This window comes from Limanda limanda, chromosome 7 (assembly GCF_963576545.1).
Source record: "Limanda limanda chromosome 7, fLimLim1.1, whole genome shotgun sequence".
In the NCBI taxonomy this organism is placed as follows: Eukaryota; Metazoa; Chordata; class Actinopteri; order Pleuronectiformes; family Pleuronectidae; genus Limanda; species Limanda limanda.
In genome coordinates this window covers 10798758-10825953 of record NC_083642.1, presented here as the reverse complement: position 1 = coordinate 10825953, position 27196 = coordinate 10798758, and the positions used below count along the sequence as shown (strand labels likewise).

Genomic DNA, 27196 nt, shown 5'->3' with positions numbered 1-27196 from the left:
TTTCCTCTGCGCTCGGTGGCCTCAGAGTGCCCCCCCCCTTCTCAACCGCTACAACACACGTGCTCGGAGAGACGCACATATTCACACACAGGCCCCACAAGTACATGCTGCAAAAAAAAAGAAAAGAAGTGAGATAATTTTTCCCATGAAAGCCTTGGTGCAGCGCTGCGTGTTTCGGCTTGTTCGATCTCAGACCTCCATCCTCTGGAGTTCCTCCTGGACTCAGCTGGGACAGGCACTCTGAAGATTACCCTCCAGTTTGCACTTCCGCAGAAACTTTCTCTCCTCTTTCTCTCTGTCTCTCTGTCTCTCTCTCTCTCTCTCTCGTTCTCTCCGCGCTCCTCTCCCCAAGTCTCGGCAGTCTAAAGGTGAACACTTGAAATAATGAATCGGATCCCCCTTTCGCCCCCTTCCTCTCTGCATTCCAGTTAAGACTCTCCCCGTAGTATTTGCACTTCATTAAACTTGAAATAGGTTTAATATTTAAAACACCGTGAACAGATTTCAACCCCCTCACCCATCGCACACCTCTCCACGTTTTTTTTTCTCCCTCTCCCTCCCTTCGCCTCGCTCTCGGTTTAATAATCTACTCTCATATTTCCTCCCTAATTCACTCCTCCTTCATTAAAAAACCAAAATAGATTTAATATTTCAGACTGTGTGGACTTAATTTTTAACCCCTTTCTTCATGGCTCGGTGTTTGACACGCTATGGGTGAGATAACTACATCGAGCTGAGGCCTCTCACCCTCCATATCCTCCGCTCTCTCTTTTTTTTGTTTTTTTTGTGGCTCCTGGTTCATCTTTCTCACTTTTTCCACAGTCTATTATCAGTCCTGTCTTTGTACTCCAGGCCTCACTGTGTCTCGCTCTGCCCCACTCCCCACCCCTGTTTGCTCTGCCCCTTTGTCCTCTGACTGCACAGATGACTTCAGCCCTGTCCTCCCTCACTATTGACTTATTTTTTCGGCCTGCCCACCCCACCTACCTCAGTTGCCCCCCCGCTCCCTCCATCCTCCCTTTCCCCTTTTTGTCCCCTTCCACCACACATGCAAACACTCCTACAGTAGAAGCTAGACGAGTTGAATGCTTGTTTTTGTTTAGAGAGTTGTGGCGTTGGACTTAAATACTGTACTGTCTTATTTTCTCTCTCTCTCTCTCTCTCTCTCTCTCTCTCTCTCTCTCTCTCTCTCTCTCTCTCTCTCTCTCTCTCTCTCTCTCTCTCTCTCTCTCTCTCTCTCTCTCTCTCTCTGTCTCTCTCTCTGTCTCTCTCTCTGTTATGTCAACCTCCTGTTCGGTTTCCACTGAATGAAAAAAAAAAAAAAATTCCATTATCACCGTGGAAACCAATAATTTCTCACCACCCACCAGCCATCTTTGTCATATGACCTCACATCCTGCTGGACACGATGGGCAGTCCACCAGCTAAAAGCCCCTTCTCCTACTCCACCACACCATCACACCACAAACACACACACATGCACCCACACACACATATACAATCACAACATTTTTCACACTCCTGCTGTCTGTCTGTCTCTCTCTCTCTCTCTCTCTCTCTCTCTCTCTCTCTCTCTCTCTCTCTCTCTCTCTCTCCCGCTCTCCCCCTCTCTCTCTTTTTACTGACACCTGCTCTATTTTTAATTCTCTGGCTTTAAAACAGCCACTTTGGACCGGAAGCTGCCCCCTCCCCACTAGTGACCGTGGTTTTTTTCCAAAATGTCAGCACCCCCCACCTCTCCACCTCCTGCCCCTGGAACAGGAGCCGGAGAGAGAGGAGGAGGAGGAGGAGGAGGGCGAGAGTATATGTGATTTTGGGGAGGAGGGGGTTAAAGATTAGCCATCCCACCCTGAGTGCACCTGGGTTGTGCCTGTGTGTGAGCTCTAGTCAGCCATGGCCCACACACACAAGTATACAAACCCATGCATGTACCAATCCTACATTTAACTTTAAAATGTATTTGCTGAAACTCTGTTTACACACACACACACACACACACACACACACACACACACACTCACACACGTCTCTAGGCATTGATCGCCCAAATCTAAGAATTAAACTACCCAGAATGCATCCTGACAGGATGTCCTGTTGGCACGGACAAGGGGTGGGTGGGTCCGGAGGTTCTTGTGGTGGAACATTCAGAGCATTACCCCCTCAGCTTAACACTCACCCCACATACGACACATTTCAAACTCCATCACAGGAATGTCACAACCACACAAAACTGCTTCCCAAAGTCAAATGAATCAGTCTGAGATTAGTGTAACAGAAAGGATAAAGAACCAATAATTCCAGTAAATAAGGTGAAAAGCTGTTGTTGTTGCCTTGCAATTAATCCTCTTGAAATAGAAATAGCACAAGGAAAGTCAGCTTTCACCTTTTGTTGGTTCCCACAGCAACAAATTGATGAACACGATATAAATAACTATAATGTAAATCTGCAATTCGGCACAGAGCTTCCTTGCTTTGTGCTGAATATTTCTCAAATAAAAGTTCCCATTTATTTTAGAAGGGACATTGTTCATTGGTGGAAATTACAGCACACATGATGCATGTGTGGTTAGTTGGTTAAATAAACCAATAGCTGACAATGATAATCAGCAGGTGGTTTGCAATATGAAGTATGTAGCTCGCTGTAGGAAATTTCACCAGCAACCAAACTACTCTTAGTGGTAATCCATTGAATGTAAATGTTTCCTGATTACCACATATTTAAATCCCATGCAGGGGACACATCTTGCAGGTTTTGTATAGAGACAAACAGCAGAAAGGCCCAAACCAGGGTTTGAACCAACAACCTTCTTGCTGTGAGGGGACTGCACCACGACCCACTTCCTTGTGAAATCTGTGAGAGCTGGGCCTCCTCCTCTCTGATGGGAGATTCGTGACAAGGCTCCTCTTTTGGAGATATGAGATGGAGATGTGATGTGATCTAGGATGCCTCTCTCTCCTCTCTCTCGTCTCTCTCCTCTCTCCCCCAGTGATCTGATAGCCAGTAATGGGCCCTGTAGCCGTGAGCCCGGCAGCACTGCTCACTGTGGCGTATGTGTCACACTGGACCCAGCATTCACCGAGACCTAGCCGAGCACAAGCAGCCGGGTTATTGAGACTATATAGTACAGTGTGTGCATTTGTGTGCACGTGTGTGTGCGCGTGTGTGTGTAGGTGTGTGTGTGTGTGTGAAGAAAAGTGGCAGAGCGACTGACGAGAGGAAGCAAAAACAGTAACTTTTGACAAGAATTTGACCTTTAAGAAAAGTGCTTCAAAACGAGCTCATGGCTGGATCTGTGCTCTCTCTCTCTCTCTCTCTCTCTCTCGCTCTCTCTCTCTCCCACTCTCTCTCTCTCTCTCTCTCCCTCTCTCTCTCTCTCGTTTTCAGTCAACCTGACGTTCCTCTTTCCCAGTCTGTTTATTTTAGAAAGGTGGCTTTGTTCTATTTACCGAGCCCACTCCCTCCACAGCCTCTACCCCCATCAGCGTCAGACCAGTTGGAAAGGGGGAGCAGAAAGAGAGGAGGAGGTGGGCGAGTGCATGATGTTTGGACAAACGGACAACCTGAACAGGATATAGAGGTCTACAGCCTGTGGGTGTGTCGGTTTGGCCGAGGCACAGCGTGCACACAAACACACACGTGTGTGCACACACTCGAGCACACACAATCGTGGGAGTGTTCCCACTGGAGGGCAAAGTCTCCCTTCCTCTTATGTATTCATTCTCTCCTTTCCCCTCCTTGCCTCCATTCCCCCTTTCCGCTGTCACACCCCTCCACACCTCCTTCCTTTAGACCTCTCTTTCTCCTTCATCCCTCATTCCTTCTCTTGTGACACCCCCCCCCCCCTTCCTCAGTCCTCTTTTGAAAAGAGGAAAAAAAAGAAAGTGTTAAAGATATAGAAGAGTTGGCCAACAGCAATGAGAAAGTAGGAGGGAGAGGCCAAGATCACCACAGGGAACAATTATGGCTTGGGTTGTGTACATACGTGTGTGTGTGTGTGTGTCTCTTTTTGGGTTTGATAGTTACAGAGGCGTTGGAGACAGTCCTGGAAGCTACTATCTGTCCTTCGCAACATTTGTGCCCTCCTTCTCTCCTCTATCCCTCCTTCCCCCTGTCTGTTTGGACCTTGCTTTCCATCCCGTCAGTTCACGCTGTCACTTCTGTTTTGACTCATCACATACACTGGAGCTACGGTCACTTCTCGTGTACAGCGTGTGTGTGTGTGTGTGTGTGTGTGTGTGCGTGTTGTTTCACTGTGAGTATATGGGCTCAAACAAAGGCAGGGCTGTGGATTCCACTTCCTCCTCATCAGTCAGATCGGTGTCTTTTTGTTTGTTGTGTAAAACTGGAACTTCCAGATTCTTTTCCAAAAGTTAGAAATGTTCTTTGTAATCAGTGAACACATAAAGATGCAAATTACAGCAACAACAAAACCAGAATGACAACATAATATTGCTCAACAGAATGTCGGGTAGTTCGTATCTATTTTTTGCTCAATCTTACATCAAGATCAATTCCAGTTTTGTGTTTTTTACTAACACTATTTGCCCAAAAGCCAAACATGGCTTGATGCACAAAAAAATTAAACCAGCCATTGTCAATATTTTTGCTTTCACTAAATGGTCCCAGGCAATAAAACAATATCAATAAATATCGCAATATAATTTTTATCAATATAAATACAGTAAAAGTACGATATATTGATAAATTCCCTAAATGCGTTTTATACTCGTCCTACGATTTGTTAAATGTTCTGCTCATATAGCTTAAAACTACAACCTCCACTCAGTAGAAAACATTTTTCAATCTTTAAATAATAAGAATGTTCATTTATCAAATTGAACCTTCTTATATCTACATCATTTTGGCCTTATTGCCTCCGGCCCTGGTTAACAGTCAGTCCTGCGTCAGTGTGAAAGTCTTTGCCCTCAGAGAATCTCCCCTCTGACTCTGTGGTTCCCCTCAGCTCGCTGCAGCTTCTCAGCTCAGTCTTCTGTTATTTTGGTATTGATGTATTTGTTGTTGCGCTCACCCTCAGCACTCGGATGTTTCACTGCAAACATCAGCTTGTTAAAAACGCTTTAAAATCCCACTCCGCTCGACTCGCCCTGTACCTATGACAAGTTAACAACTAGCTGGTGAACACTGTGGAGCATTAAGCTGGAGCAGGATCTTCCTCCTGCAGGATGAACGACATCAGTAAAATGAGAGTTAGTATCAGAGTTAACAGCTGCCAGGTTGACTTGAACACTGAACTCCAAGTGAATGTTAATGTTGCTCCATGTCTGCTGGATGTGCAGATTCCGAAAACAGGTTTTTCGCATCAATTCAAAAGTTGCTGTTATGTCAGTGTTGGGTAGTTTTTGATCAGTTTAAAGATTTTAAAACTATTTCACAAGCATAAAGAGAGGAGAATACAAGGTGTGATCAGGGAGGGAGAGTTAAGATTTATCTAAATGTCAGAATCAGGTTTTACTTTCTTTTAGTTTTAGAGGCTGTTTTAAATGCAGCTTTGGCCCAGAAATGATACCAGGACTTTTTCCTGTTTATCCTCTTCTCTTTGTCGTTAAAGAAAATGTTAGTTTTATATAAAAAAAAAAGAGGCCAAATTCTCTTTTGTTCCTCCACTCTCCCCCAACCTCTTTGCCCCAGATCACCTGCCTGAACTGCTCATTGTTCCCACTTTCCTCCACCTCTCTTCTTTCCTTCTCCAGCAGGATGCAGAGAATAACTTCTGCTTTCCACTCTCTGTATCTGTCCTCACCCCCCCCCCCCCCCCCCGCCCATCCTCGTAAGTCACTATCTCTGAAACTAAAATGGGTCATGGGCTTGTTTCAGGTGGGACCTCCCACAACAGGGGTACCCGAGGGTTTATTTAATTTTTTTAATGAACGCTGATTCCCCAGTTGAGAATCCACCTGACCTGAGATGAGGGGAAAAAAAACTGAGTGAATTCAGACTCCTTCTGTGATGCAAGATGGTTGTTCAAAAAGAGGATTTCAAAGTTGTGACCGAGGTCTGTGTCTGTTTGTGTGTGTGTGCGTGTGTGTGTTTGTGTGAAAAAGCAGATAGACAGATAGGCAGTGAGACAGCCAGTGTTTGCATGTGTACATGGTGTGATTGTCTGTGACCCTGGCAGGTTCTTTTTTTTTCTTCTTCTTCTTTTCGTGGTTAGACTGTTTGGCCTTCCCATAGTTCCTCTGGCCTCAGAGACATCCAGCTTCAAGGTTTAGCGTGTGTGCGTGCGTGTTCGTGTGTGAATGTGTGTGTGTGTGTGCGTGTGTGTGTGTATGTTTTACCACAGAGGGGAAAGGGAGCGATGGAGGTTAGAGGTGGATTTGATAGCACGGCACACCCAGACCCCCGGCTCCCCCTCCTATACCCCTCTGTTCAGACCTTGATAAGTGGAGCCGGAGTCTGTGGGGGTTAGGGATTCCTGTCTGGCACAAACACACACATACACATCGAAGCATACACACACACACACACACACACACACACACACACGCACTGGGATCCGCCCGTTCTACATTCCTGTGTCCGACTAAGGAAGCAGCCCAGCCGTCTTCCCCTCCACTCCCAAATTATCCCCTTCTCCTAAAGTCACTGCATACTTATCAAACGCCTCGCTACCTCTCTCTCCTCCATCCTGACTCACACATACCTCCTCTATCTCCCATGTGTTCCTCCGCTCCATCCCTCCCAGCGAGCGAACGGCACGTTGAATCATCTCGTAGTGAGTTGTAAAAATGTTGTTTCAGAGCGAGTGACAGAGATCAGCCGGTAGAGCGAGATACAGCAGTGTCACCCTTTTTTTTTTTTTTCAGTGTGAATTATGTTGAAAACACGTCTCCTGCCGTTCCCGTGGGATCTGTCACACTCTTTAGAAACACCGTATCAGAGGTTACTCGCCGTGGAGCCAGATATTTCATGTTTTAGGAAAGATGAAATTCAAAACCATAATTTCAGAAGTCTCAGCTGCTCATCTCTCCGTTGGCTTGATCAGTCACCGCTGATGCTTTTTTTTCCGTTTTTTCTCCTTGCTGAACTCCTACACTCTCTCAACTTTTCCCCTTTTACCCCGTCTCTCCCTCCTGTCCTCCTATTGCCCCTCTTTTCCCTCCCTCTCTTTCGTGCTATCTGACTGCTTATATCTTTTGCCCCTCTCTCTCTCTCTCCCTTCCTCCCTAACCCCTGTATCGCTCCCTCCCTTTTCGGCAGGGGGTGTGTTACAGGGGTTAGGGAGAGGTCATCTGGTCTCACGCTGCCCTTCTCTCTAATGGTTTCTTAATGAGAGAGACAGAGAGAGACAGAGAGGGAGAGAGACAGAGGGAGAGGAGCAGTTTTGAGAAGCAGGGTTGAGATATCAGCAGTTCGGCTCAGGGCACTGACTCCTCCTGTGTGCTCGCATGCGTGTGCGTGTCCATCTTAAGTCTGTGTGTACTTCTGTGTGTGTGTGTATTCACACATGCCTGCGCTATTCCACTGACCCCTTGCTCCATTGCGAGACCTCTCTGAGCTCCATGTTCTTCTCCGGGGGAAAGAGGAAATGACACGTTTGTAGCCTCGAATAAGAACCGGGGCTCGTCACAGGCACTGTCCACCGGGTCTGGCTCGGCTCGGGTGGGAGGAGGATGATGTGGAGGTGAGGGACGAGGAGGGGGGTGAGTGTGTGTGTGTGGGGGGTGAGGTTAGAGGGGCCTGGCCTGTTCTTTAATTTGCACAATTTCTGCTGATTTGATCATAAGCAATTAATCTCAATGGTTCAGCTCGGCTGCAGTGGGGGAAGAGGAGATGAGCACAGTCCTCTATAGCTTGGGTGCATCTCTCTCTCTCTCTCTCTCTCTCTCTCTCTCTCTCTCTCTCTCTCTCTCTCTCTCTCTCTCTCTCTCTCTCTCTCTGTGCTTTCCCCCCCTCTCTGTTCATACTGTGTGATTACTGTTATTATTACCTCTTGTACTCATACCACAGAGAGACCGTGCTGGATCCTCTTTTCTCCTTTGTCGCACTTGCTGTTCGCCTGCAGTATATTCTCCGATTTGCAGACATATTTAAAATGTCTGTGTGTATGAGAAGAGCCCTGAGATCCCTGAACATATTAATCACCGAAAAGCAATTTTGTTAAGTTTTTTAAATGAGGGTGCTCCGAGATCACGTACCTCTGCCAGAGGCCCAACAGTCCCCTAATGGAACCACATTTAAATTCAGTAGATCCAGATTTATATGAGGATCTGCACCAAATTGAAAACACTCATAAATACCAGCTCCTTAAATTTGCCAGTTGTTTTGTTTTGACATCAAGATCCGTGAATTATTCTCTGAGAAATCGATGAACATGTTGCGAAAGGCCCGATCTCACAAAAAAATCCCGAAACCACTTCCTTCCACTGAGTTTCATTGTAATGTTCCGTAGTTTTGGTGAAATCCTGCCATCACACAAACAAATGCAGACATATCAGAAAGCATAGCCTCCTCTGCATAGGTAATAAAAACTAATTAAATTGCCCATGTTATGCTTTTTTGATTCTTCCCTTCTCTTTAATGTGTTTGTGCATTTTTTGCGTTACCACGGCCAAAGTCTGAAGCAAAGGGAGTCCTCCTCTCCTCCTCTCCTCTCCACTGATTCACTAACAGCAAGCTCGCAGTTTGGTTTGCCTCCCTCATCCACATCTCATTTGTCTCACTTCCTTCCTCCCTTTAACCCTTTGCTCTCCTGCGGACCTGTAACACGGGGACCCGCTCTCCCTCCGCTCTCCCCTCCGCTGGCGCTGCCTCTCTGCCAGTTTTCCATCTCCCTCTATCTCCCCTTGTCCTTGCTTTTTCCTCTCCATGGCACCGCACTCCTCCCATGCTGAGGCCAGAGCTCTCTCCATTGTTGGAGGCAGGTTGCCAAGGATACAAGCGCAGAGAGACACAGTCTTAATGTTATGAGATGGGAGAGATGAGCAGAGACAGAGGGGCAATAGCCGCGCGCTGGTCACTGGGCAACGTTAATGCTTTCCAGAGAACACGTAACACCCCCCCCCCCAGTCACCGCTCAGTGGAGTGTCCCGCAGTGAACAGATCACAGTGACATCGACTTTTTTGCACCGGTCACCTGACCTCTGTTCGCCCGTTGTGACCGTAGCGTACGGTCGTAGCGTACGTCATCACGTGTCCTGTTGTTGTACTTTTCTCCGGCTGCCACTTGATGGAGTCGCCTGAGTCGTCGCTCTTAAGAAAAAGCATTTGTCCATCTCGACCAAAGTCTGAAAAAGTCAAATAATCCAAACGAAAGAATGGTTGAGGACACAGGAATTCTTAAAGGTCTTGTTTTGCTTCTCCGTGCATTCACAGGTTTCGCGATGCTAGACACAAACATACAGTAAAGATCTCTATACAGGCAAGTCACATTCATTAGTTAGTCCTGACCAACCTGGTATTATGATCTCAACCTAAATCAACCTGTTTCCTTTAATCAGGTGCAATTTCTTCATATCTGAGCTGATTTGCCTTTTCCTGACTGATTTCAAGTTTGGGGAAATTCCTGATTAACTGGTGAACTCACTGTACCCATTATCAAATTTAGGGGTAGAATAGATAATACATTGATAATACATAGAAAGGAGGAGTCTGCTTCTTTTATCGTATTCATGCATTAAATAACAAAACAAATTGTTATGCTAGCTAGAACTCATTTTGCCTTGAACACAAAGGATAAAGCACTATCGCACAATGTTTTGGAAAAAATGAGACCTTAAGGCGGGTCTTATCTCTGACCACACCCCTCAGTGATGTCACAATGTCTTGGAGAACATCTGTGCACCGCTCCAGAAAGGAGACAATCTAAATCAGAGGAGGTCAGCAAAAACAAGATGTTCAGGGGTGTTATGAGGTATGAAGAAACACACTAATGGAGGCAGTGTGGGCATTTGTCTCACTTGTCTCCTCTCGGCAGACAGCAGATACACACATGGTGCCGTGCATCACACACTGTGTCTATTGTTCAACGCACAGAGATAATGAAAGTGACCTTGACCGATTATGATACTTTCTTTACAGGAGCATTTTGCCAATTTACAAATTAAAAAAAAAAAATTTGCACCAACAATCTAATCAACCCATTTTAAAGATTTATCTCAATTTGGGTTTTGTGGTTTGCTCCAGCTGGAAATATTTAGATTTTGCCAACTTTAGTTTTTGTTTGTTGAACTAAATGAATTTCCCGGGAGCCGTAAAGAAGTCATTCTGTCTCCGTTACTTTGCCTCTGAGCCTGGGAGCTGGTCAGTGTGTTAACTCACACACCAATAACCCACCGGCTCTGTACAGCATCCCCACCCAGAGTCGTTGTCGTTTTCCTCCTCCACTTTCCATTATCCCCCCCCCCTCTCTCTCTCTCTCTCTCTCTCTCTCGCCCACCTTACCCTCAAATATAACCCTGAACCGGGCTGGACAGTTCGCCAGTTCCTCCCCTGTGCATAAACCTAAGACATAACCTCTCTCTCTCTCTCTCTCTCTCTATCTCTCTCTCTCCCTCTCTCTCTCTCTCTCGCGCTCTCTCGCTCTTTCTCCATCTCTCACTCTTTGCTTTTAGCACAAAGCCCTGCGTGTCTGCCTTCCTTCCCCACCCAGCATTCTTTCCCCATGCAGACCTCTCCCCCGCTCTCTCTCTCTCTCTCTTTCTCTCTCTTTCTCTCTCTCTCTGTCGACTTCCCTCCTACCCGCCAACTCGCTCAGCCTCACCCTACCTTTCATTAGCCCACTCTTTATCTCACACACTTACTCGACTCGCTCTCTCCCCCTCCACTCCCCTATCTCCCCAGCTTTTACACTCCCTGTGCACACACTCTCTCTCTCTCTCTCTCTCTCTCTCTCTCTCTCTCTCTCTCTCTCTCTCTCTCTCTCTCTCTCTCTCTCTCTCTCTCTCTCTCTCTATCTCTCTCTCTCTCTCCCCTCAGTTGCTTTGGCTTTTGTTTTTGATACATCTTCATTTATTTCTCTATTTCACTCTTTCCCTGCTGACCCTATTATTTTTATATTCTCTCTCCCTCCGCCATCACTCCCCCTCTCTCCCTCTCTCCCTCTCTCTCTCTCTCTGCCTCCCTCCCACTCCTCGCAGTCCCTCTAAGCTGCATTAACTCCCCAGATTACCTTGAGCCCTGCAATCCTCCATCCCCCACGCACTCACCCGCTCCCTCCCTCCCCATCCTTCCTTCACTCATTCACTTGCTCGCTCTGAGTACGTCCGCATCATGGCGGCTAATTTTGAAAAACGAAGATATGATTTGAAAGCTACTTTCGACCAAATACAGACAGAGAACGGCAAAACAATGAGTCACTGACAACATATGGAAAAGAACGGGCACCTCTTGCTCTCGATGATCATCAACACTATTTTTAAATTCCGCTTAACTCTTTAATTTACTGTTGTCAGGAAGCTGAATGAACATAAATGGTCAAAATTGATCCAAGATCCGGCAGCCGCAGTTTCACCAGTCGAACAGTAAATCCTGTGCTGAGCTGTCAATCAAATCATTATCTTATGATCATATAATAATCTGCTGGATTGAGCATGAATACTAATGACGACACTTGTGATTGGCTGTATTAAAATGAGTTGTCACAGAGATGCAGGAAGTTGTCTCTTGAACTTCAATGCTGTGCAGCCTCGATTCAGATTTACATCATTGTGTTGCGGTGGCTGAGTCGTCTCCATCCACACAAAGACTCATGATAAATACTTTAAAAGAGTCGATTAATGGCTGCAGTATTCACTTAATTGCCAGCGTACTACATGAGTATGTATAGAGATTCATTTTCTTTGATTAATTCATTTTAGTGGCGAAGAGCTGAGAAAAATGAAGAGCCTTTCAGTGGAGGAAGCTGTCGAAGCACGATACCTTGAACCAAGGAGGTTATGTTATAATCGCTGTTTATTGTTTGTCTGACTTTTAGCAGGATTACGCAAAAATTACGAGACAGTTTTACTGAAACTTGGTGGAGGAGCGGAATATGGGCCAAGGAAGAATATTGATTTGTTTAAGGGGGCAGATTTAGGGTTCTGTAACATTATGACGCTCTTGAAAAATTTCTCAAGAAATAATTCAATAATGATTCAAAAAGTCTGACATATTTACGGGACTGTCTGTAAATTGGTGCAGCTTTTGTTTAAGACGACGGTTGGGCCTTGGCAGAAGTATCCATTCAGCTGGGTTGCATCATCCAGTTTGTTCAACCTGCTCCTTTTAGAGTTAACTGCTCCATAAAAGAGTCATAAACCAGGCTGTGATTTTTCACTAAAATCTGTGAATTTATTTTCCTATTAGAGACCACGGACATTCAGTTGCTACCCGATTGGGATCATTCCTCCGGAGAGTTTTTCTGCCCCTTCAGTGGCTCTTCATTGAATGAAATGGTGCACAATCCTGAGAAGAAAATGCCAGGGGGGGAGTAAAGGGCTCAGCACCAAGTTGGAGAATTGGAGAGATATTGTGACGGACCAGCGCTAGCAGGGCTAGTTCATCAGCTGTGAAGAATCTCACTGCACCGCTCGCTGATGTGACCAGATCATCCCTGGCCATCGCAGTAGCATCTTCCATGAGAACGGTTCTAGATGTAAATGGAACCTGGAGGCTGGCTGCGGTATAGGCCCCCCCGTAGGACATGGACGTTATATAAAGTTTGCTCACAGATCAATCTGATGTATGTTCACGTATTTTGTTATTTGATGCTATAAAACCGGAGTGAAACTGTCTTACGATTGGTTTGCACGTGTGCTAACGATGGTGTTGCGCTACCGTTGCTACACTCCCTCAGAATCAGAATCAGAATTCTTTTAATTGCCAAGTATATCTGCACATACAGGAAATTGCCTTGGTGTGGTTGGTGCACTGTACATAAATAACAATCAGACATTAAACAACAATATATATATATATAAAAATATATATAAACAATATAAAACAATATAAAACAAAACAATATATACATATATACAGTAAGAGAGTTCCTTCATCGCTACTTTGCAGATTCTGGTTCCAAATGCTTAAGATGGCAGCGTTCGTATCTTAAATATTTTCGCTTTATTTCTGGATACTGAGAGAAAATGGAGACACATCCTCCATCTTTATCTTCAGACTCTATGGCAGCTACATACGTTTTAACATCTTGATATACTGCCCCCTACTGTCTATATGTGTAATGACATGTTGCAGCCGCGTCTTCCTGTGGATGGATGGAGGGCCACGGCGTAGAGAGAAAAGATGCACTTTCAAATTTAGCTGCCTTACAGTAGACGCACACTCACTTGCTCACCCCCACCGGCACTATACCCACCCTCCCTCCCACAGCCTCGGTAACCTCCCCCTCACCTCTCCGCGCTCCCCCTTCACTCACCCACCCACCCACACTCCATCACCCCACCATCCACCTCTCACCCCACCACTCTTGCAATCGCTGCGCTCCTCTCCTCTCCTCCCCTCCACCCACACTCTCTCTTTCTCTCCGAGCCCCAGCAGTACCACCATCACCACCAGAACCATCCTATCTCTCTCTCTCTCTCTTCCCTGTCCTTTACCACTCTCTTCCCTCTGTCCCTCCCTCCTCTAAAGCCTTCAGGCTCTGCTTGATTTATGCTTGCCCTCCCTATCCACACACACCCCACCACCATCACCACCACCACCACCCACTCTTCCCTATCTCTCCTGGAGGTTGTGGCCCGGCTAGTCCCTAAAAACAACAGAGAGAGAGAGCACGGGAGAGTAAGACAGACAGACAGACAGCGAGAGAGAAAGAGGGAGAGAGAGAATAACAACCTCTTTTACTTTCCATCCTCCCTCCTTTTTAACCCAGCATTTTTTTCATTCCCCTCTCCCACACTGCTTTTTAAATTGCCTCTGAATTCTTGAGCTGTTTTAGTGCCTCACTCCCCCTTCTCGGCTGAAATTACTTTTTTACCCTCTCAAACTCTGGCATGCTGAGGAAGCAAGTTCTACCTTCCCTCCCCTCTTTGTCCACTCGAGGACAAACATGCACTAATCACACGTACAGTGAACGGAGTCGTTTGTGGGAAGAATAAAGGTGAAGGAGACACTTTGCGTTTGGGAATCATGTCGCTCTAACGTCTCGTGGACAATACGGCGAGTGGCGGAGTCCTGTGACAAGACGGCTCTTGTAATGTCTCTTGTCCTTTTCAACCTCGGGCTGGCCGAGCCATTAACCAGGCCCGACTTGGGGCAAGGTTTCTTTCTGAGTCTTTCACTGTCCCTCTTTCAGTCACACACACACACATACACACACACACAAAGATACACAGTGAGAGAGTCTTTCTCCTTTGTTTGCTCTCCCATTCTCAAACATGCACACAAGCCCTACTTTCTTCTTGACAGCTCTCTTGTGGTCGACAAGCCTCAGTAACTCGTTGCTTAACCACCCTGGACTTTTTCTCTCCAATGTGTTTGGCTACTGTCTCTGTTGGTTTGAAGGTGTGGTGGTGTTGTGTGTGTGTGTGTGTGTGTGTGTGCGTGTGTGTGTGACTGGAGGTGTTGAAGGAGTGTGTCAACCGACAGCCAGGCCATGAGTGCTTGAGCAAATAGGGGCTGTGAGTAAACTTATTTTTATTCATCCATTTAAAGCTATATTTATTTGAGAAAATGGAAACTCCATTACACAACAGAGTGTTTGGCTTCATTTGAGGGCGAGGGAGGCATATGTTGAAACACACACACACACAAACACACACACACACAGGGACACACTCCTCAAGCACAATCAGAACAGAATATCAGAGGTCAAACTGGGTCAGCTGACCCTTCCCTCCCTTTTCAGACCTTCTCTCTCCTCCGCTTTACTGCGTCAAAGCGTGTTCTCTAATAACACAACTCCCCTTGAGAAACACACACACACACACACACACACACACACACACACACACACACACACACACACACACACACACACACACACACTCAGATACAGTGCAGCCTTCCAGCCACAGCACATCAAACTGTATGTCCTATCCATTAGCTGTAACTCTCTCAATGGCTTATAAATGCAGTATCCCTCACAACACATTTGAAGTATAGTTCAACACACACATCTTTTATTCCAAGGTAAGTCTTATTCCGCCTTTGCTTTTTCCCACTCAAGCCCCCACGTATATTGCAGCATTGCTCACTCACACAAACACACTCACTCACACAAACACACTCACACGCACACGTTCACACAATCGCACGAACCAACTCACACATGAACAAAGAGAACCACCATTTCCACATATTTGTCTCTCCTTTTAAAAGGGGGTTTGATTTAGCATAAATGTTGAAGCCAAGGGTGCCCGGCTACCATGGCAACCAAATTAAACGGAGGATCTCTTCAGAAAGCAGAAATCTAAATTATTCGGACTCTTTTATGAAGGGGAAAATGAAAATTCCCTTCACTGTACATAGAGACCGCTGCACTGTAAAGGCAGAAGAAAGGAGGGCAGAGGAAAAAAAACGAGGAAAATGCCATTGTTTTTTTGGATCAGACCATGCAGTTCAAAGACATATCCCATGCCATTGAAATTCATAGGTTGTCTCATGACAACCAGTATGTTAACACTCAGCATATGTGCACAAAGGAATGATGTAACGGCACTGTCTCTAAAACTATGGCTAAACCTATTGCCTCTGGAAGACACCACAATATGTGTGTGTGCCGACAAATCCTCACACACGTATGACGAAATCCATAAGCTGCGTGCATGGGATTAGGTGCGACTGTTTCTGGTGTGGTAACTGATTTTATCTGTTGGAACAGGATGAGGTTTAAGTAACACAACATCTACGCTGGGCCCGCTAAAGCTCACACAAGTGAAGGAGGATTATTGTCTATATTCCAATTAGTTAGCGCGGCAGCCTGTTTGCGGTCAGATGAATACTAATTTCTAATATCTCACACTTAGTCCGGCAAATGTGGATCAATTCTCAGAAAGCAGGATACTGTATTTTGCGCCACGGAGACTCGGCAGCGGAGAGTCATTTTCCTAATGGCTATAAAACGTATATGTATTAATATTCTCACATATTTCTCACGTAAAAAAAAAAACAGTTTTCCGTGAGGACGTCAACCAGCGATCACGTTTCCACAGCTCTGCCATTGAATCTGCAGCGTGTGACTGAAGCATTGTTACTGTATGACTGTGGGGGGGGGGCGGACATGTTCCATCTGTAGCTGCACGTGTCCAGGGGGATGCTGGGAAGAGGGGTCAGGGGTCATTCACTCTTCCAATGAACAGATGAGTGGAGGGAGATGGGGGTCAGAGGTGACCCTCTTTTCTCTCTCTCCTTTCGCTTCCTCTCCTTCTATTTGTCTGCCTCTCCTTTCTCCATACATGTGTGCGTGTGTCGGTGCATGTGTGTGTACGTGTGTGTGTGTGTGTGTGTGTGTGTACGTGTGTGTGTGTTTGTTGTTGGCCAACAGCAGATCCATGTTATTGATTGACTCCTGTGGCTGCCGGGCTGCCCACTGAAGGGGGGGGGCAGAGCTCTAATGAATTCCTGCACCTTCTGCCCCCTTGCGCCAACCCCTACACCCCCTCCTTAATTAACTTTGTTTGTCTGTGTGTGTGTGTGTGTGTGTGTGTGTGTGTGTGTGCGTGTGTGTGTGGGATGGAGGAGTGCGTGGTTGCATGCACGTGTATTTTGTGTGTATCTTCTCTGCTTCCTCCACAGCTCAGCACCCCCGCTTTTACACTCCCCTGCCTTTTTTTTCCTTTCTCACTCTTTCTCTTTCTCCCCTGTCCGCTCCTCCTCCTCCTCCTCCTCTCTTCCTTCTCAATTTCTTCATCTCCTCTTCTCTTTTATATCTCCCTCCGTGTGTCTGCCGTTAGTTTGATGGCGCGATTACTTCACGTGTGTGTGTGTGTGTCGATCTTGTCTGTCGCGCCCCATCTCCTTCCCGGCGTCCTTCCGTATATCTCACTCGTAACTCTACACCTTTCAGATTTATGCACGTGGGCGCGACAGTGCAATACAGAGCGTGCGTGTATCCATCCATCTGATCTGGGATCGTTTATCTATACTGAGCATGAAAAATGACTGACAGTGTCCGTGCGTGCGTGTGTGTGAGAGACACAGAGTGGTCAGCGTTGACCCTGTGGGCTGGAAAGAGGCTGTATACCCATCGGTATTCCAGACGTAGAGGCAAACCAGTGCCTCTGTCACCTTGACTCCCCCCCCACCCCCCCACCCCCAGCAGACGAGCACCGGGCTGCACAGGAAACACTTAGCACTACCTGGCTGTTGGTAAAATGGACAATATGACTATTCTGTTCCCCTGATGCAATTTTTTTCCCCCACTCTTTCTCATTTGCTTTTCTTTTCCATGTTTTGTATTCTGTGAGCCCGGACCCCCCCCCCCCCCACCCATTTCTATCTTTACTTTGTTTATTCCCCATTAGGATTCAGGCGTCACTGCACGGACTGTGTGTAGAGCAGGAGACTTGGATATTAGGATGTCAGAGGGTTTCTGTCCAGAACAATCTCACATAATTATGCACGAGGCAACTGTTATTTCTATATTAGTGCTCAGAAGTCTGTGTTTGTGTGTGTGTGTGTGTGTGGGAGTGTGTGTGTGTGTGTGTGTTTGTGTGTTTTTTAGGTGTAGCCAAGCCATCCTTTCAAAGTGTCTAAGTCAGCGATGTGCGTGGTGTGTATTTTTGTCTAAGTCTTCAAGAGAGAAAGCTGTCATCAGTAAAATGTCAATTAGGAAGTGTGTGTGTCTGTGTCTGTGTGTGTCTGTGTGTGTGTGTGTGAGTCTGTGGTAGTGTTGAGCGAAGCCGTCGTCGGGCAGTGTGGTCTGACAGTCTTGTAGATCTACAGTGGAACCACCAGCGACATGTCTACTGCTGACAGCTTTTCTACACGCTCTCTTTTCAATGACACTGACGGCCAAAAACACACACACACACACACACACAGTCATAATGCACACACACACACACACAGTCATAATGCACACACCCACACGCACGCACACACCGTCTGTCTGCCTCTCTCTCTCTCACCGTCTCTTTATGATCTCCATGTATTTTTGTTGACTGGTGATGATGAGGTATGTTCGGGAGTTGAGGAGAGAGAGAGAGAGAGAGAGAGATGAATCAGAGCGGTGACGTGTTGGTAGTCGCTACCGAAAACACCGGGTGTAAGCGATGACTCGGCTGAGAGGTTTAAACAAATAGTTTGTTTTGGATTTTTTTCCTGTATTTATCCTCAGTTGTTTCTGTCACAGTAAATACACTCAAATCGGCCGAGTGACAACTTTTCAAGTACAATGTTAAAGGTTTTTGCCGATTTACCACCATCTCCTTTTTAAAGGATGCCACAAATCCAACAGGGTCTGGATTGTCCGCCTTTTAAGACACATGTAATACGTCATATTGAGTAGAAAACTGTGTGAAATGTTTCAAGGCTTTGTCTCTTTCCACCTGCTTGAAGCTTCAGTTTGTGTTGTTTTCAAAAAAAGTGCTTGAAGAACACAAGAGCTCACTCCTCCTCCTCTGTGACCTCATCTCCTCTCAGGGGCAGACGTGACCGAACCCAACAGCTCAGACAGCCGCGGCGAACGCCTCGACTTCTTCCTCAAACAGGAAGAGGCCCTCACCGCGGAGCCGGGCTTCATGGGCGCCAACGAATCGGAGGACGGCGGGGGCGGAGCCGGGGGCGGGAGCCTCTCGTCCGTGGCCAATCTGAAGGCGGCGCTGATGAGTAAGAACAGCCTGCTGTCGCTGCGGGCGGAGATGATGGGAGATGATAACCCCCTGCTCTATGAGTACCTGCCCAAAGGAGGACACTCCCTGTCGTGTAAGTCCCTATTTACCCACACTGATCGTTACACACACTTACACTCAAACAGACACACATCATCACAACTCGTGTACACAAAAATACACCAGTGTGCGGTTGAGTGTCACCTGTGAGACGTTAAACATGTACAGGCTTGACATGAGTGTCTCCTGCTGCAGAGAGTTTACCTTATCAGCCAACTGTATTTTAATAACTATAAATGCGTGTGTGTGTGTGTGTGTGTGTGTGTTTGTGTGTTTGTGTGTGGGTGAACGTGTGCGAGGTGCCACTTGAGTGTGTGGCTGTGCCAGTGATGAGTAGTCGGTGGTGACTCAGTGAGAGAACATTTTGCTGGGATCGCTCTGGCTTGTCGTGAGAACAAATTTGTTTGGTTTTATGTGACAGTTTCTTTGTGCGTATAAGTGGGTCTGCAGCTGCACTTCACAGCAGCAAAGTAACACAACAGAACGGCAGCAACTGTTCAGACGTTCGCTGGAACCTCAGCAGCGAACAGGAAGAATCGCTTCAGACAAACCCAGGCCTGCGTTTTGCTCCTGGAAGCATCAGAAAAATAATTTATTTACCAAATCATTTACATTTTTTGTGATCATGAACGACATTTTGTCATTTATATTTAATATAGTTTCATGTGTATATGTGTAAATCCTTCTAAAACCTGTAGAATATCATAAAATACTGTTCAAATCAGTGAATCAATGGTTCAATCTCTAATCATATCAATAACAGATTAAGGGAAAAGTTCAGTAAAGACAAAGCAATGACAGGCGTTCATTGACCTTTGACCTGGTTCAAATAAAACAGAGGAAAGTATGAATTAACAACAGCGATGGATTAATGTCCCTTACAACAACAGAAAATCTAAAAATGAAAATGTGAAATGAAAAGATCAATATTGTCCCTAATTCCACAGAGGACGTCTTTCTTCTTCTGGTGTTCTCTTTCCTTCAGTGAGGGTGCTAAACTGCCAGGGTGTACAAGTAGATGTGTGTCTGTCTGTGTGTGTGTGTGTGTGTGTGTGTGTGTGTGTGTGTGTGTGTGTGTGTGTGTGTGTGTGTGTGTGTGTGTGTGTACTCGAGTGAGCGAATATTTGCTCGAGTCCATGTCCGCGTGGGCACACTTGTGTGTTTGTGCGTGTGTGACTCGTGTGTTTGTGTTCCTTTGCTTTTTTACTGGCTGGTAATTGGATCTTTTGTCCCGAATTCTGCCCGTCTTTGTGAGCGGAAGAAAAGCAGAGGAAGGGTACAACTCCGAGCCTCGTCACGCCTTTAGAGTTGAGCCCCACTCACCTACACAAACTAAAAAGACAGGGCCGGGACTGAATAGACCCAAAACACGCACGTCACGTCACATCAACCCCCTTTTGTGCGAGTGTTAAGTGTGTGGGATTGAGATGTTTCTCTCGGCTTAAAGAGGAGAATCGGATGCTGTCACAGACTCACAAGCTGCCGAGGAGAGAGAGAGAGGAGGCTTTTCTGATACACTTTACAGATTCACTACAGCCTTGACTGTATGAAAGGGAGATTTGGAGAATTCAGAGAATGTTAATCGTTTGCTCTCCTCCGTTTGGAAGAAAAGGAAAAACTTGTTGAATGAGTCCGATGGCTGTCGTTCAGCTGTCACCTTGGGGGAGGTTTTTTTCGGTTAGCCGTACCCTATTTTGAATTCCCTGCACAATAGGGGTCGGGGAAATGGGTTTGCCGAGATGGCCAACAGCCTCCCTCCCTCCCTCCCTCCCTCCCTCCCTCCCCGAGTCTGTCCCTGTGTCTAAATGAGGACAGAAAATAAACAAACAGTGTACCTCAGATTACTGGGCGGAGGAGAAGTCTGCCCGGTTTGACAGATCGCCGCTCCCTCCCTCCCTCCCTCCCTCCCTCCATGCACCCCCCCCCCCTGTTCTTCTCCTTCACCCCTGCTCAACATCCTTCCTGCTCTCCCCCCTCTTCCCTACCTCCCTCTCTTATACTCCCCCTCATGCCATCCATCCCTCCCTCCCTCCCTCCCTCCATCCTTTTCTCCTTCACCCCTCCTTAACACTCATCCCTCACACTCTCCCTCGCTCCCCTCCTCCTCCCCTCCCCTTCTGGCTGGCTCCTTCAATTGCACCATACTTGTCTGACTCCACGACTCTCTCCCCCCTGCCCCCCCACCCCTCCTCCCCTCTTTAACTTACGCTGCGGAGCATCAAAGTGTGTTGGTCTAAAAAAAAAAAAAAAATCCTGGGAAAGTATTGATCCGGGAAGAGAAGGAGGTAGAACGAGGTCACCTGGCCCAAATCGAGAGAGACCGCTGGATATCAACAACAGGCCTCGACACAGAGTTTCTGTCTCTCCCTCCCTCCCTCTCTTCCTCTCTTCCTCCCCACTTTTCTCCTGTTCTCTCTTTTCATGACAACAGACCGTTTAATAAAACATATTTCTCTTCCCATGGGATTTCATAACATTCACAATCAGACCAAACGGAGAATCGATGTTTCGCCGTTTAGCCGCTGAATACCTGTTTCTCTCTTTAGAGATTCAAACCGCTCTGACCTCACGGCGTATTGACGGGACTCGCTCCTCCTCTCCTCCTCCGCAGCCGGGGCCACAGGCCACACCCTCTTAGCGCGCGGAATGCCAACAATACACTGGATCCGGTCCGTGTGTCAATCAGCCCTCCTGAGTCAAATTAAGATCATTTGGATGCGTGCGTCACACGATCAATGCCAGACTGTGGCTTTGAACCGGACAGTCCCTGCGCACCTGTCCACACGGCCACCTCGTTCCGGCTGTAGAAAGAACATCCAATTAACTGCAGGGATGATGCTGACATTATTGAACTTTTCCCTCCACTAGCCGCTCTCGTCACTTCACGTTTACTTTTGAAAATGGACCCTGAACGCACCAGTTCCCAGTGACTCCACAGCTCCACTCGAGAGGTTTCTCCAGTTTTAGAAATTATTCAATCACAGATTTTTGCCAAACTAAGCCAAGCACCAGATTTTAAATTTTGGATTGTAAATAGCAACCCCTTTCACTATAATTTGTTTTGTTATCTGATAAATATTAAAGATAATGCTTTAGACAACAAGGGGTATTTCCACAATAGTGTACCTTTAATGTGTTCAAATGCAAGTAAAGAAAGAGCAGTAGGGGTCAGTTTAAAACTAGAGATTTCTCCAGTTTTAGAAATTATTGTATCACAGGTTTTGCCAAACTAAGCCAAGCACCAGATTTCAAAATTTGGATTTTAAATAGCAACCCCTTCCACTTTAATTTGTAATATAATCTGATTAATTTTAAAGATAACGCTTTAGACGACAAAGAGACAACAACAAAATAATGTGCAGAACAACAAATGGGTATCTCCACAATAGTGTACCTTTAATTTGGTCAAATGCAAGTAAAGACAGAACAGTAGGGGTCAATTTAAAAATAGAGATTGATACAGGAGATGGAGATAACTCCAATCTGATTGTGGGACTTAATCCGCTCACCAGATTTTGGATTTGGATTCACTTTTCCAAACATCTCAGGAGATACACACCAAATACAGGTGGGGTCCTATTCTATGTTATTTGTGTGGCACCACATCACAACACACATTATCTGAAGGCTCTTAAACCCGACAGTTCCCACAATGAGCAAGCACATGATTGACTGGGTGGAGAGAAAACTCCAGACTCTGTGTGGGCGGCCATCTGCCTCGACAGGTTGGGGTGAGAGAAGAAGAAATAGGGGAGAGAGAGAGAGAACGGGGGGGTAGTGCTAACAAGGTGTCATTAAGCCTCTTTTTTTTGTTGCCATTAAGTCATGGCTAGCCCCAATCCTATCTCGCTCTTCATTCCTTACGACGGACTTACCAGCTTTTAGGCGATTAGCGGTTGGCAACTGCTCGGTCACCTCACCTGCAAAGGTCACCCGACAGAGCCAAGAGGTCACATGACCGTGTCCCGTGAGCAGGTGGAGGTGAAGGAGAGGACAGCGGCTTGTGTTTGAGTTCCTCCGCCTTCATCGAGTGTTCAAAGTAAATCAAGTTACACCACTTTACTGTACATTTTTTTCTTTCTGGTTCTTCAGCTCTTGTCGCTGTCCAGTGACTCATCCTGCTGTTATTTGTTTTCTCTCTCAAAATTAAACTCAGCGAGACGAGAGCGCTAGAAATTACAGACGTATGTTGAAAACTCTTCTAGCGACGTATTGAACCGAAACTGTAAAACCCGGGGGATGTAGATATTTGCCGCGATAAAGAGGTGTCGACTGCCGGTGTAACAGGCCATAGACTATACCCCCAGGCCGGACTATACCCGGGGTTAAAGGGGCCTAGGCTAGATTATACCCCTCAGGCCAGATTATACCCCCATATATGCCTACAGCTGAACTTCAATTAATGCAGTGTAAATTATCATTAAAATATAAGAGAATATCAAGCCTAGATTTTGCAGATTCAAATGCTTTGATAGCACAATACAACTACTATGCCTACCTGACCTTAGAGCTAAATCAACCACATATCCACCATGTATGGTTTTGCCTTGGACAGTTTATCCCCTGGGGTATACTCTGGCCCGGGCCAAAGTATACCCGGGTTTATTATGGGCGGGGGTTAATTTGGCCTGTTACACCTGGACGCCATTTATTAATGAGCTGCTGTCTCTCACCTGTAGCTCATCTCCTGACTCTCCGTCTTCTTCTTCCCTGTTAATGTTGTTCCTCCCGTCACGGCCGGAGGTGGGGAAGAGGAGATGGGGAGTTGAGCATTCGTTTGTGTGTGTGTGTGTGTGTGTGTGTGCGTGCGTGTGTGTGTACTCTCAGTGAGTGGGAGTGGGGAGTGTCGGGCGCGGTAGTTTAACATTCCAAGAATCCGTCCACGGTCGAAGCCTCATGGTTGTGTGATTCTGTCCATTGTGCAGAGGAGGGCAATGAATGGCTAACCCACTGCATAACTCTGGAGACATTCCCCAAAACGCTGCCCACACTCACACATTCGCGAACACACACAAACACACATGCACAGACACACACACAGAGAGACGCACTCAGAGTCTGCAATAACCTGCCGTGCATTTTACTTTGATTAATATGCACTACAGGAAAAGGAGAGGCACTCGTGCTACGGGCTAATGGGGGTATTAATGCAGGCAGAAATAGCTTCAGTGTGAGAAGAGCTAAAGGTTCTGTGAGAAAGTCGTATTTCTTCTTCCAGCGTTTGCCTTAACTTGTTGCTGGTAAACATCTTACACGGTGGATATAGTTGTCCTTTAGCCTGCGTGTACAGAAAGTCCTCACTCGAGCTGCGAGATGGCTCCTGTCCAAACAATCTCCCTCCACGCTACAGAGGATCCTCCAGCCCTCTCCTTATATGCATTTCACTTGCTCACACACAGCACATGCACAACGCTTCACAAAAACACACACACACACACACACACACACACGCTGCCACCCTCTGCGCACGCATGTGGGTGGAAGGAGAAGGAGAGAGCAGAGGAGCAAAAGAGAAAGAGAGAGAGAGACAGAGAGAGAAGAGAAGCCCTAACCCTTTCCCCTTGGCTGGTGGAAAGTGAAACTTCAGAGTTCTTCTTCCTCCCCCTCTCCGCTGTGTTTGATAGTGTAGCACTGGCAGCCTCGGTGCGCGCCCCCCCCCCCCTGCCCACTCTCTCCCGTTGTGTTGTGGTGGCCAGCTGCTAGCAGAGCTGCAGTTGTACGTGAGTGGGTGGGTGAGACTCGTTTCCTGTGCTCCTCAGGGCTCCGCTCCAACAACTACTGCAGCACGCTCCGGCCAGGGGCCACGGGGGCCACAGTTCATAACAAACAGGGGGCTGGCTCCTCTCCTTCTCCTCCTCCTCCTCCTCCTCCTCTTCTTCTACCTCTTCATCTTCCACCATCACCACTACCGCCATCATCGTCGTCATCAACTCTGGCATACTGCCCACCCACTCCACCCACTCCACTGCTCCCCTCTGAGCCTCGGCCCCTGGAGGCCCCCGGTCCGCGGGCTGGGGCACCCCCGCTGCGCGCAGAGGGGTCGGACATGGACGTGGAAGACGCTCCCGGGGGCCCGGAGCCCTCCACCTTGCCTGAGGTAAGCACACAGAGCCGGGGATGAGCTCCAGGGCGGAGGCTGCTCTCTGGGTACCGCACCTCCAGTCGGATTAAAGTTTTGAAGCGTGTAGAAAAAGTGGAGAGGAGGATCCAGGGGGCAGCTCCACCCTGCTCCTGCACACACACACACAGAGAGAGAGAGAGAGAGAGAGAGAGAGAGAGAGAGGGGTTGAGAGGTGACGGTGGTACCGGGCGATGTGTCGGGGGGGATGGGGGTGGGGGGGCTGGGTGTTAATGGGGTTATTTTTAATCAGCGCAAAGTCTTTTTTACACACAAGCACATCATCGCTCAACTCCTCTCTGGTTCCTCTCTCTCTCCGTGTGGAATCTGGCACATTTCCTGCTCCGCCGCACAAGAAACACTGTTTCTCTTTTGTTTGTCTTTCTTTTCTTCTTGCACGATTGTTTTTTCCTTCTCTTCCCTTTTCAGATTTCCGGCTCCATCTCTCTCGTCTCACGTTTTCATATAATTTCTTTTTTTCTCTTTTAATATAGCCAGACCAGAATTCACCTTGGAAGCCAGGAGTCTTTGCTCGGCATTAGCAGTAATGTGGTTTATAGTGGTGGGATTAGGGATGACACATCTTGTCACAATGGCAGTGTGTGCTTAGATATGGTGGATGAGGGGAAAGGTAGTGAGATGAGACTGAGTAGAATCAATACAAGTAGACAATGAGTGGTTTGCTCTCGCAGGCCAGGAAATTGTTTGCTCTGCTTAGTGCGTGTGTGTGTGTGTGTGTGTGTGTGTGTGTGTGTGTGTGTGTATGAACACGACAGTATGAGCATGTGTCCACGCAGGTTTTACTGCCTCTCCGTGTGTGAGCGGGTGAGCATTTAGGAGCGGCGTTTGATTTCAGGGGACCTGCCTCCCAACAAGCCTCCCCATCTCTACGGACAAGCCATCTGTTTGCCCAGTGCACAGTGTTCTGTTCTTGGAGAGGGGGAGGAGGAGGAGGAGGAAGAGGCCAAGGAAATGGGTAGGGTGGGGGGGGTGCAGGAATGACAGGAGCGTGGTGTAGATGGAGGACGGATACAGTGGAGGTGGAATGCAAGACGGGAGACGGGTGGGGTGCATCCAAGTGGGGGTTGAGTATATGAGTAACGGAGGGATTATATTATTAATACTGTAGATCAACAGAGGGACGGCTCCGGCATCCAGGAACTGTCAGTTCTTTACCGTATCAGACTTTTACTGTTTCTGCTTCCTCGTCTCTTTAAATCATTCTGACCTGTCATTTCTCTTCTTTTCTGTTTTTTTTCTTATTCTGTTTTCATGTGTGTGTTTCTGTGTGTCTCACAGCCTTGTCTTCACAGCGTCTCTCACCTGCCTGCCTCCTGCATGCCCAGACAATATTCCATACAGCCTGTATGAATGTGTGTTTGTGGCATAATGAATTGCTTTGTGTTCGCAGGAGGTCATAAAGGATGAAGAGGATATGAAAGAATACAGTGCAGGTACGTGTCAGTCTGTACCCAAATACGTCATAACTGAAGAGAGGTTTTTCTTTTTCTTCCTGTGCCATACGTGTCTATTTCTCTCTCTCACTCTGCCTCTTGCTATCTCAGGCTTGGAAGGTGATCAGTTTCCTGTCGAGAGGGATCAGATGGTCCATGGGAGCTGTGCCGGTGGGTTGATGCCTGCGTCAGAGTCCGAGGCTGGCAGAGGGACGAGAGGGCTGCTGGTGCTGGGTGAAGAGGCTGGATCAGGCGCCTGGCCCTCCCAGGGGTTCGCCTGCTCCCTGTGCAAACGGCTGTTCAGCCGCCTGGAGCATCTCCGGGAACACGAATACCGCCACACCCTGTCTCTGATGGCCCTGTCCATGGACTGGGACATGCAGGGTCCGCTCCTCCAGCCCCGGCACCAGTCGCAGTCCCAGCCTCTCCCGTACCACCAGTCCCTCTACCGCTCCGCCGTGGCCGAGTCGGTGCCGGCGCGCTACCTCTGCTCCCAGTGCCCGGCCAGCTTCACTCTCAAGTCCAACGCCGACCGGCACGAGAAGACCATCCACTTCAAGAAGAAGCTGATGCAGTGTCTGTACTGTCTGAAGCACTTCAGGGACCGCACCGACCTGCACCGGCACCTGTCCTCCGTGCACTCCAAAGAGAGAGGGCACACCTGCCCGGCCTGCGCCAAGGCCTTTAGCACCCAGAAGAACCTGGCGACACACGTTAAAGTCTGCTGCCAGGTGGGCTCGGTGCCAGGGGGCATGCTGGGAGGCGGAGCCGGGATGGAAATGTCCAGGGGCGGGGTTATATATCCACTGTGGCGGCTTTCTCAAGAGATGAAAGT

General features: G+C 47.4%; 1 protein-coding gene across 1 annotated transcript in view; it reads left to right on the top strand.

The window, feature by feature from the left end:
* Positions 1–27196, top strand: part of zbtb46 (zinc finger and BTB domain containing 46) — a 60770-nt gene that overhangs the window by 27891 nt on the left and 5683 nt on the right. The window contains exons 4-7 of the mRNA XM_061075407.1: positions 18542–18823; positions 24549–24886; positions 26319–26361; positions 26473–26595. Of these exons, the coding sequence (XP_060931390.1) occupies positions 18542–18823; positions 24549–24886; positions 26319–26361; positions 26473–26595 (786 nt within the window). The remainder of the gene's footprint in view (positions 1–18541; positions 18824–24548; positions 24887–26318; positions 26362–26472; positions 26596–27196) is intronic.